The 11,150-nt window shown below is 55.4% G+C and overlaps 1 protein-coding gene, 1 long non-coding RNA gene and 1 other non-coding gene across 7 annotated transcripts; 1 reads left to right on the forward strand and 2 right to left on the reverse strand.

Annotated features, from left to right (window-relative positions):
- Positions 1 to 1,125: 1,125 nt before the first annotated feature.
- Positions 1,126 to 4,866, reverse strand: LOC144336669 (uncharacterized). Its single transcript, XR_013408927.1, has 2 exons — positions 3,862 to 4,866; positions 1,126 to 2,520 (listed from the first exon to the last, which is right to left on the reverse strand). It is a non-coding gene; the product is annotated as an uncharacterized LOC144336669 (long non-coding RNA).
- On the forward strand, positions 1,126 to 11,081 carry ATG4D (autophagy related 4D cysteine peptidase). 5 transcript variants are annotated; one of them, XM_077977421.1, is made up of 10 exons: positions 1,126 to 1,544; positions 1,949 to 2,106; positions 2,192 to 2,397; positions 4,027 to 4,334; positions 4,408 to 4,472; positions 6,099 to 6,229; positions 9,543 to 9,621; positions 9,691 to 9,767; positions 9,852 to 9,971; positions 10,562 to 11,081. In XM_077977421.1, exons 2-10 carry the CDS (start codon positions 1,977 to 1,979, stop codon positions 10,742 to 10,744), a joined length of 1,299 nt encoding a protein of 432 aa, XP_077833547.1. In that variant the 5' UTR covers positions 1,126 to 1,544; positions 1,949 to 1,976; the 3' UTR covers positions 10,745 to 11,081. The 5 variants fall into 5 exon arrangements, with proteins under 5 accessions (XP_077833547.1, XP_014978349.1, XP_077833546.1 ...); XM_015122863.3 differs by having other exon boundaries at positions 2,192 to 2,365; positions 4,058 to 4,334; XM_077977420.1 differs by having other exon boundaries at positions 2,023 to 2,106.
- On the reverse strand, positions 8,682 to 8,743 carry LOC114674242 (U7 small nuclear RNA). The gene has a single exon (XR_003725258.2). It is a non-coding gene; the product is annotated as a U7 small nuclear RNA (small nuclear RNA).
- Positions 11,082 to 11,150: the final 69 nt, after the last annotated feature.

Consider the following 11,150-nt stretch of genomic DNA (forward strand, 5'->3'; position numbering starts at 1 on the left):
GGCCGAGACAGGCGGATCACCTGAGTCAGGAGTTTGAGACCAGCCTGGCCAACATGGTGGAACTTTGTCTCTAGAAAAACACAAAAATTGGGCCGGGCGCGGTGGCTCAAGCCTGTAATCCCAGCACTTTGGGAGGCCGAGGCGGGCGGATCACAAGGTCAGGAGATCGAGACCACAGTGAAACCCCATCTCTACTAAAAATACAAAAAATTAGCCGGGCGCGGGGGCGGGCGCCTGTAGTCCTAGCTACTCAGGAGGCTGAGGCAGGAGAATGGCGTGAACCCAGGAGGCGGAGCTTGCAGTGAGCCGAGATCGCGCCACTGCACTCCAGCCTGGGCAACAGCGTGAGACTCCGTCTCAAAAAAAAAAAAAAAAAAAAAAAGAAAAACACAAAAATTAGCTGGGCGTGGTGGTGTGCGCCCATAATCCCAGCTACTCAGGAGGCTGAGGCAGGAGAATCACTTGAACCTGAGAGGTGGTGGTTGCAGTGAGCCGAGATCGCACTATGGCACTCCAGTCTGGACAACAGAGCCAGATCCTGTCTCGACAAAACAAACACTGAAAAAAACTTCCCTGGCGCACTTTATTCATCCCTCCCTCCCACGCCTGCCTACCCGTGGATATTTTTCCCTGAGCATAATTCTCATGAAGATTCGTCTATGTTGTTGCGTGTATTCCAGCCCTATTTTGCACATGAGGAAACTGAGGCACAGCGGCGTGACTTGCCCCGGAGGTCACACTAGTCGATTTGGTCCCAGCCCAGGGCGGGTTCTGGGTCCGCAGCCCGCGCAGGTGCGCTCGGGTGGCGGGGCGGGCGCAGCAGGTGCGCAGTCTCACCTGGGCGCCTGCCAGGTCAGTCCTGGACCTAGGGGCGGGGCCAGGGGCGGGGGCTCCCCAGCTCTGCTGCCTCCGATAAGGGCCTGAAGGGACTGTCGCGCTCCTGGCGGTGTGATAAGGAGGGCGTGGGGAGGCCGCGGGGAGGCGTCGGGGTTTGAGGTCCCCGCCTGGCGACCCAGGATCGGGGCAGGAAAGGCGGCTGGGGCGGGGAGAGGGCGGGGAGGGGCGGGGAGAGGGCGGGGAGGGGCGGGCCGTCTGGCTTGGTCACGCCCACCGTCATCCGGGGTCCTGGCCCGCTAAGATGGCGATGGCTATGGCAGCTGAAGTGGCGGCTGGTGCCGGGCCCGGGACCCTGAGGACGGGGGCCGAGTAGCGCCTTCCCAGGGCCCCGTGAACCGGCCGCGGGTCGCCCTTGGGGGGCAGCGACCACAGGCCCCCACCCGGGCCCTCGGTCCGCCCTCCCGGCGCGTCCATGAACTCAGTGTCGCCGGCCGCCGCGCAGTACCGGAGCAGCAGCCCGGAGGACGCGCGCCGCCGGCCCGAGGCCCGCAGGCCGCGGGGTCCCCGAGGCCCAGACCCCAACGGTCTGGGGCCCTCCGGAGCCAGCGGCCTCGCTCTTGGCTCTCCCGGGGCTGGCCAGAGTGAGCCGGACGAAGTGGACAAGTTCAAGGCCAAGTTCCTGACAGCCTGGAACAACGTCAAGTACGGTGAGGAAGGGGCCCGGAGATCGTGGAGGTGTCGGGGGCCTTTGAGGAAAACCAGATCCCGGTCCTGCCAGTTATCCCACCCTTGTTCCCGTCCTGAGTCACCTGTGGGTCCCCTCCCTGCCCTGCCCAGGGTGGACCTGTGGCAGGTCCAATAGACAGTGTTTTCAAGCTCCGCCCATTCCCCTGTGTGACCTTGGGCAAGATCCTTTCATTCTTGGCGCCTCCGTTTTTGCCCCTCTCTGTAAAATGGGTACAATAATCAGAACTGCCTTCCTTCATCCTGAATTGACGGTGGACACTCCTGTAACTGTCACTGGGGGCCCCACCTCCGACTTAGAGGGCTGTTGCACGGAGTCCCCAGAGCCACCCCGGAGATAGGAACTAGGATCGTGCCCATTTCACAGATGGGGGAATGGAAGCGCTGTTGCTGTCATGCAAGTGCTTCATCTCGCTGGGCGCTGCCCCTACGTCTCCCCAGGTTGGGCGGTTAAAAGCCGGACCAGCTTTAGCAAGATCTCCAGCATCCACCTCTGTGGCCGCCGCTACCGTTTCGAGGGCGAGGGTGAGCTGGTGGTTGGGACCTGGGTTGGGGGAGGCCACGCCCGCCCGAGTGTCCCTGGTGGCAGCTGACAGACCCGCTCTTGTAGGTGACATACAGCGTTTCCAGCGGGACTTTGTGTCCCGCCTGTGGCTCACATACCGCCGGGACTTCCCACCCCTTCCTGGGGGCTGCCTGACCTCGGACTGTGGCTGGGGGTGCATGTTACGCAGTGGCCAGATGATGCTGGCACAGGGCCTGCTGCTACATTTCCTGCCCAGAGGTGAGCCATGGCAGGGAAGGGGTGCACTCGGAGTACACGGTCAACCGCCATATCAGCAGTATTAGAATTACTTGCAAACTAAGAGTTCAAAGTCACGTTAGAATTGTGTGTCAAGTAAATTTTGGAGAGATGAGAGTTGTTTATAAGAGTTTCAGCTGAAACGGTGGCTCATGCCTGTAATCTTAGCACTTTGGGAGGCTGAGGCAGGTGGATCCCTTGAGGTCAGGAGTTCAAGACCAGCCTGGCCAATATGATGAAACCCCATCTCTACTAAAAATACAAACATTAGCCGGTTGTGGTGGCTCGCGCCTGTAATCCCAGGAGGCTGAGGTGGGAGAATCGCTTGAACCCAGGAGGCAGAGGTTGCAGCGAGCCGAGATCACACCACTGCACTCCAGCCTGGGCAACAGAGGGAGACTCTGTGTTAAAAAAAAAAAAAAAAAGTTTCACCGGGCACGGTGGCTCACGCCTGTAATCCCAGCACTTTGGGAGGCTGAGGCGGGTGGATCATGAGGTCAGGAGTTCAAAACCAGCCTGGCCAAGATGGTGAAACCCCATCTCTACTAAAAACACGAAAATTAGCTGGGTGTGGTGGTGGGCACCTGTAATTTGGGAGGCTGAAGCAGAGAATTGCTTGAACCGGGGAGGTGGAGGTTGCAGTGAGCCAAGATCCGTGCTACTGTACTCCAGCCTGGGCAGCAGAGCGAGACTCCATCTCAAAAAAAAAAAAAAAAAAAGTGTTTTGGCCGGGCACTGTGGTGCATGCTTGTAATCCCAGCTACCTGGGAGGCTGAGGTGGGAGGATTGCTTGTGCCCAGGTGTTCAAGCCTGCAGTGAACTATGATCCTGCCACTGCACTCCAACCTAGGTGACAGAATGAGACTCCAGCAACAATAACAGGTCGAGTGTGGTGGCTCATGCCTGTAAGCCCGGCACATTAGTAAGCTAAGGCAGGAGGATCACTTGAGCACAGGCGTTCGACACAGCCTAGGCAACATGACAAGACTACTGTCTCTACAAAAAAATTTTAAAAATTGGCCAAGTGTGGTGGCATGTGCCTGTGATCCCAACTACTCAGGAGGCTGAGGCGGGAAAATCTGTTGAGCTCAGGATTTAGAGGCCGTAGTGAGCCGTGATCGTGCTACTGCACTCCAGTCTGGATGACAGTGAGATCCTGTCTTTATTTATTTATTTTATATATTATTATTATTATTATTATTATTATTTTTGAGACTGAGTCTTCCTCCATCATCCTGGATGAAGTGCAGTGGAGAGATCTCAGCTCACTGCAACCTCTGCCTCCCAGGTTCAAGCAATTCTCCTGCCTCAGCCTCCTGAGTAGCTGGGATTACAGGTGCCTGCCACCATGCTTGGCTACCTTTTGTATTGTTTTTTTTATTAGAGAAGGGGTTTCACCATGTTGGCCAGGCTGGTCTTGAACTCCTGGCCTCAAGTGATCCGTCTGCCAAAGTGCTGGGATTACAGGCGTGAGCCACCGTGTCTGGCTGAGATCCTGTCTTTAAGTAACAAAAAGTAAATAAATAAATAAGGATAAGGATAAGTTTCAGGAATATGTAAATTCTGTTGAATTACGGGGTTCAGGAGCATTCGCATTGTGTGCGGTGCATGTGTAGATGGGACCTCTGCCCCCCACACACTAGCACTGTTTGACTGTGTGCTCCATTCCACCAGACTGGACATGGGCCGAGGGCACGGGCCTGGGCCCCCCTGAGCTGTCAGGGTCAGCCTCTCCCAGCCGGTACCATGGGCCTGCCCGCTGGATGCCCCCACGCTGGGCCCAGGGTGCCCCTGAGCTGGAGCAGGAACGCCGGCACCGGCAGATTGTGTCCTGGTTCGCCGACCACCCCCGGGCCCCCTTTGGCCTACACCGGCTGGTGGAGCTTGGGCAGAGCTCAGGCAAGAAGGCAGGTGACTGGTATGGGCCATCGCTGGTGGCACACATCCTCAGGTGAGGGCCGCTGCAGGGATCACGGGAGTTGCTGGGTACCCGCAGGCACTCAGGCCTTCTCTCCTGCCCCCAGGAAAGCCGTGGAGAGCTGCTCCGAGGTCACCCGCCTGGTGGTGTACGTTTCTCAGGACTGCACAGGTAAGGGGCTGGAGCCAAGATCACGGGGGTCCCACCCTGAGCCAGACTCTGCCTCGCCCAATTCTTAGAGTTCGTCTTCCTCAGAGGTTGGAACAAGTTCTGGGGCAGAGGGACACTGGGGAAGGATGCAAGGCCCATGCAGCAGTAGATAGTCCCTCTTTTCCATCTCTCCCTCTGGAACAAGAAACTTTAAGGGCTTCTCGAGTGGTAGAATAGAGACATAAGGCCAGGTATGGTGGCACATACTGTAGTCCCAGCTACTCAGGAGGCTGAGGTGGGAGGATTGCTTGAGCCCAGGAGTTCGAGGTTACAGTGAGCTGTAATTATGCCATTGCACTCCAGCCTGGGCGACAGAGTAGGATCCTGGCATAAAATTAAAAAAAAAAAAAAAAAAGGCCCGGCACAGTGGCTCACACCTATAATCCCACCACTTTGGGATGCCAAGGCGGGTGGATCACCTGAGGTCAGGTCACTCTGTCACCCAGGCTTGAGTGCAGTGGCATGATCTCGACCCACTGCAACCTCCGCCTCCCGGGTTCAAGCGATTCTCCTGCCTCAGCCTCCCGAGTAGCTGGGACTACAGACACACACCACCATACCAGGCTAATTTTTCTATTTTTAGTAGAGACGGGGTTGTACCATGTTGACAAGGCTGGTCTTGAACTCCTGACCTCAGGTGATCCGCCCACCTCGGCCTCCCAAAGTGCTGGGATTACAAGCTTGAGCCACTGTGCCGAGCCCCTGTAAAATTTTTTTTTTTTTTTTTTTGGAGACAGGGTCTCACTCTGTCACCCAAGCTGGAGTGTAGTGGCACAATCTTGGCTCACTACAACCTGTGCCTCCTGGGTTCAAGTGATTCTTCTGCCTCAGCCTCCTGAGTAGCTGGGACTACAGGAGCATGCCACCATGCCCGGCTAATTTTTTTTTTTTTTTTGGTATTTTTAGTAAAGACGGGGTTTCACTATGTTAGCCAGAAGGGTCTCGATCCCCTGACCTCGCGATCCGCCTGCCTCAGCCTCCCAAAGTGGTGGGATTACAAGCATGAGCCACCATGCCCGGCCACCCCTGTAAATTTTTTATACAAGATTGTAGGTGTTTGGGACAAGATTCGATTTTCAGAGAACCGCATCTCCAAAACGGGTCTAATCTACTTCTCTAGGAGCACGAAATGGGCTTATGTAGCTGCAAGGCAGGGGGCAGGAGAATGGGCCCAAGTAAACGGGACTAGAGGAGGAGGGACACACCAGGATGTTTGGTTTGGGGGCCGAGTGCCCAGTGCTCCAGTTTCTGTATTGGCAAACCAAGGCATGGAGTCACTGAGGACCTGTCAGGCCTGGGGCTGGGGAGGAGCTTGAGAGAACAGTCTCTACCTCTTTCCACTGTATATACTTTTGGTCTACATCCCAGGGCCTCAGTTGCCCATTCTGTAAAATGGGGATGTCCACACCTGCCTGGAGGTCCTGGGATTTTCTGGGGGCGTTTGGGGGGCACTAGAACGATGATTAGTGATGACAATGTTGCCCACTGAGAAATTGCAAGGGTGAAGTTGAGTCCCTGGGGTTAGAGGGCCACGCTGGGGCCTGAAGGGTGGCAAGAAGGTGACCTGCTGCCGTCCCGTCCCTCCAGTGTACAAGGCGGATGTGGCACGCCTGGTGGCCAGGCCAGACCCCACAGCCGAGTGGAAGTCTGTGGTCATCCTGGTGCCCGTGCGACTGGGTGGCGAGACTCTCAACCCCGTGTATGTGCCCTGTGTGAAGGTAGGTTCAGCTGAATTCTAGGATGCCTCCACCTGGGAGCCCTCCAGACTTGTTTAGTTTGGGTTGGGGCTGCTGTTTATGCGGCCCTCATCCTTCTCTTTTTTTATTTTTTCTTTTTTTTTTTTGAGACGGAGTTTTGCTCTTGTTGCCCAGGCTGGAATGCAATAACGTGATCTCAGCTCACCGCAACCTCCGCCTCCTGGGTTCAAGCGATTCTCTTGCCTCAGCCTCCCAAGTAATTAGGATTACAGGCAAGCGCCACCACACCCACCTAATTTTGTACTTTTAGTAGAGATGGGGTTTCACCATTTTGGTCAGGCTGATCTTGAATTCCTGACCTCAGGTCATCTGCCCTCCTCGGCCTCCCCAAGTGCTGGGATTACAGGCATGAGGCACACTGCACCAGCCATCCCTTTTTTTTTGAGACAGAGTCTTGCTCTTTCAGCCAGGCTGGAGTGTAGTGGTGCAATATTGGCTCATTGCAACCTCCGCCTCCCGAGTTCAAGCAATTCTCCTGCCTAGGTCTTCCAGGTAGCTGGGACTATAGGCACGTGCCACCATGCCTGGCTAACTTTTGTATTTTTAATAGAGATGGGGTTTCGCCATGTTGGCCAGGCTGGCCTCGAACTCCTGACCTCAGGTGATCCACTCGCCTCAGCCTCCCAAAGTGCTGGGATTACAGGCATGAGCCCCTGCGCCCAGCCCATCCCTTCTTTTTTGATACTATGGAGCACCTGCTATGTGTGCTCCCCACTGTCCCGACTGCTGGGGGTTCAGAGGGGAACAAAACAGGCAGGAATTTGGAGTGTGCCCGCTAGGAGCAGACATTCTGATGGGAGGATGCTCAGCAGTGGCTCTGTAACCAAAGTGGCATCACCACTTGGAATGAAGCCAGGCACAGTGACTCACACCTGTAATCCCAGCACTTTAGGAGGCCCAGGCAGGAGGATCTTTTAAGACCAGCCTGGGCAACATAGTAAGACCCCCATCTCTACACAATTTTATTTGAAAACAGAGTCTCGCTTTCTTGCCCATGCTGGAGTGCAGTGGCACCATCTCGGCTGACTGCAACCTCTGCCTCCCAGGTTCAAGAAAATCTCCTGCCTCAGCCTCCCAAGTAGCTGGGATTACAGGCGTGCGCCACCATGCCTAGCTAATTTTTATATTTTTAGCAGAGATGGGGTTTTCCCATGTTGGCCAGACTGGTCTCGAACTCCCGACCTCAGGTGATCCACGCACCTCGGTCTCCCAAAGCGTTGGGATTACAGGCATGAGCCACCGCGCCCAGCCTCTACACAAATTTAAAAACACAGTAACCCAGTGAAGGGCAGATGAGGATAGCAGTAGAGCCTAGAAAAGCCCCTCTGCAGCCACCAGGCAAATGAGGAGCCAGAGGAGAAGTGCTCCAGGCAAGAGGAACAACAAGACAGAGACCCTGAGACTGGAAAGTCCCCTGTGTATTTGCATCTGAATAAAAGCCAGTTTTCCCAGTGACCCACAGAGCCTGGCACTATTTGTCCCCACCACCTTCTTAAGGTCATCTCTCGCCTTGACCTCATATCCTTCTCCCACACTCTGCTCCAGCTGCAGAGGCCTCCTCACCTGTTTCAGACACTCCTGCCTCAGGGCCTTTGCACTTGCTGCCCCTGCTGCTTGGAGTGCTCTTTCAGCAGCGATGCAGGTGGCTCTTTGTGTGTGTGTGTGTGTGTTTTGTTTTTTGTTTTTTTTGAGACGGAGTCTCGCTCTGTCACTCAGACTGGAGTACAGTGGCACAATCTCGGCTCACTGCAAGCTCCACCTCCTGGGTTCACACCATTCTCCTGCCTCAGCCTCCCGAGTAGCTGGGACTACAGGCGCCTGCCACCACTCCTGGCTCATTTTTGTATTTTTAGTAGAGATGGGGGTTTCACTGTGTTAACCAGGATGGTCTTGATCTCCTGACCTTGTGATCCTCCCGCCTCGGCCTCCCAAAGTGCTGGGATTACAGGCGTGAGCCACCGCGCCCGGCTCCTTTTGTATTTTTTATTAGTTATTTAAATATTTGTTCATTTATTTTACTAACACTAACCATCAAAAGAAATCCTTCAGCTCTTTCCATCATCTCTCAGTAGGGCCTATCCGGACTCTCTTATTTATGATTGATCGATTCAGAGTCTCTTGTTAGCCAGGCTGCAGTGCAGTGGTGCGGTCTCACCTTATTGCAGCCTTGACCTCCCCGGCTCAAGTGATCCTCTCACTTCAGCTCCTGAGTAGCTGGGACTACAGGCGCACGTACCACCACACTCAGCTCATTTTTTTTTTTTTTTTTTTGTAGAGACAGGGTCACACCATGTTGCCCAGGCTGGTCTTGAACTCCTGGGCTCAAGTGATCCTCCTACTTCGGCCTCCCAAAGTACTGAGATTACAGACATGAACCACTGCTTGGCTCCTGTTTTAAAATATTTTTTGCATGGGAGGTTTTCTAGTGAGAACCAGAAAACCTATGAGACAAATTCTAAAAGAGTGATAATATTTGACCTCCTTACTTAAAATCACAAGGCTCCCTTCCCTCTTTTATTCTTTTCCATATAGTTAATCACCTCTAACACATGAGATACATCATGTAATTGACTGGGCATCGAGGCCCATGCCTGTAATCCCAGCACTTTGGGAGGTCGAGGCAGGTGGATCACCTGAGGTCAGGAGTTTGAGACCAGTCTGGCCAACATGGTAAAACTTCGTCTCTACTAAAAATACAAAAATTAGCTGAGCATGGTGGCGGATGCCTGTAATCCCAGCTATTCGGGAGGCTGAGGCAGGAGAACTGCTTGAACCCAGGAGGTGGAGGTTGCAGTGAGCCAAGATCGTGCTACCGCAATTCAGCCTGTAATCCCAGCACTTTGGGAGGCCGAGGTGGGCAGATCACCTGAGGTTAGGAGGCGTTCCAGACCAGCCTGGCTAACATGGTGAAACCCCGTTTTTATTAAAAATGCAAAAAATTACCTGGGCGTGGTGGCAGGTGCCTATAATCCCAGCTACTTGAGAAGCTGAGGCAGGAGAACTTAGGAGGCGGAGGCTGCAGTGAGCCGATTGGGCCACTGCACTCCAGGGTGGGTAACAGAGTGAGACTCTGTCTCAAAAAAAAAAAAAAAAAAAATCATGTAATCGTCTTCCTTGTTAGTCTCTCACACTAGGATGTCAGCTCCTGAGGGCAAGGGTTTTGTGGTCTTGATCACTGCTGCCCTCCAGAGGCTGGGTTCTCAACGGAGGAGGCATTTGCTAAGCGTTTGTTGAGTGGCTGCCTGACAGCACCTGCCCACCCTCCTCCCTGCAGGAACTTCTGCGCTGCGAGCTGTGCCTGGGCATCATGGGCGGGAAACCGCGACACTCACTGTACTTCATTGGCTACCAAGGTAGGCCCACCCCCTCCTCACTCCCCCCACGCCCCACCGCACCCCCACTCACACCTGCACCCCCTGCAGATGACTTCCTGCTGTACCTGGACCCTCACTACTGCCAGCCCACTGTGGATGTCAGTCAGGCCGACTTCCCCCTGGAGGTGAGTGGGAGCCCCAGTGTGTGGTTGGGGCCGTGGCAGGTGGGCGGCAGGGGCCTCTGAGCCTCCCTCATCTGTCTGCTCCAGTCCTTCCACTGCACCTCGCCCCGCAAGATGGCCTTCGCCAAGATGGACCCAAGCTGTACTGTGGGCTTCTATGCTGGAGACAGGAAGGAGTTTGAGACACTCTGCTCAGAGCTGACCAGGGTGAGCAAGAGGAAAGCTGGAGTGGGGTGAGGGGGGTGGTCGGGCAGGGCTGGGGGTGAAAGAGAAACAGAGGCCTCGAGTCCAGCAGAGCTGGGGTGCTGCTTCCAGGCTGGGGGTCCACCCCTGAAAAGGTGGGAACGCCAAAGCCAACTGTTAGGTCAAGGCCGTCCTGCGAGTTGAGGGCGTCACCCCTTGGAGGCAGCTGTATCCAGGGGCTCAAGTGGTAGAAAACCTCTGTCTCTTGGCCCTGCTGTCCGACCAGGGCTCTACCCTTATGGGGGCAAGAGATGGCCACCAGCTCTACCCTTATGGGGGCAAGAGATGGCCACCAGCCCTTCTGGGCACCCACCCTCTGGTCATTGGAAGGGGAACGTGGGTTTTGCAGCAAAAATTCCATGACTGTCAGTCTTTGGCCGAGCTGGGTCACATGCTCATGGCCGAGCCAATCACTGTGGCCAGGGGATGGAGGGTGCTGATTGGCTGCCCTGTCTTGGAGAGGCGGTCCTGAGAAGCACCTGCTAAATAAACCTGGGCTAAGGAACATGGCTTGGCACTGTTTGTGGCTGAGCCTGTCTCCCTCCTCCCGCCAGGTCCTCGGCTCCTCCTCAGCCACGGAGCGGTACCCCATGTTCACCCTGGCCGAGGGCCATGCTCAGGACCACAGCCTGGATGACCTCTGCTCCCAGCTCTCCCAGCCTACACTCCGGCTCCCTCGCACAGGGCGGCTCCTCAGGGCCAAACGCCCCAGCTCTGAGGACTTTGTGTTTTTATAAAGGGAGGGGATGAGGGAAAAGATGCAACACTATTTATTTTTTTATTTATGTCATGTCGAGTGTGGGATCTTGAGCTCTGGCAGTGAGAACTTCCTGTTCTCAGCCCCTCAAGCCCAGCTGCAACCAGTCTGGGGCCATTCAGCCAGGGACAGAGCCCATGCACCTGTCTCCCACCAGCGGGGCCCTCCTGGCAGGGTAGGGAGGGAGGACCCCGGGCACCCCCCTCAGGGCCTGACTCACGTACTGTAGTTTGCACTGGACGCCTGGGCCCTCCCTGTCCCAAAGCCCCCTTGGGGGAACTGTGGCTGCTGGGGGCCAATAAAGTTGTGTGACTTGATCGTGGCTGTGGCTGGGCGCAGCGTTCTAAGGGGATGTGAGGTCTGGGAGGTGTCTCGAGATGAGAGTT

The sequence above is a fragment of the Macaca mulatta genome, chromosome 19 (assembly GCF_049350105.2).
Source record: "Macaca mulatta isolate MMU2019108-1 chromosome 19, T2T-MMU8v2.0, whole genome shotgun sequence".
Taxonomy (NCBI): domain Eukaryota; kingdom Metazoa; phylum Chordata; class Mammalia; order Primates; family Cercopithecidae; genus Macaca; species Macaca mulatta.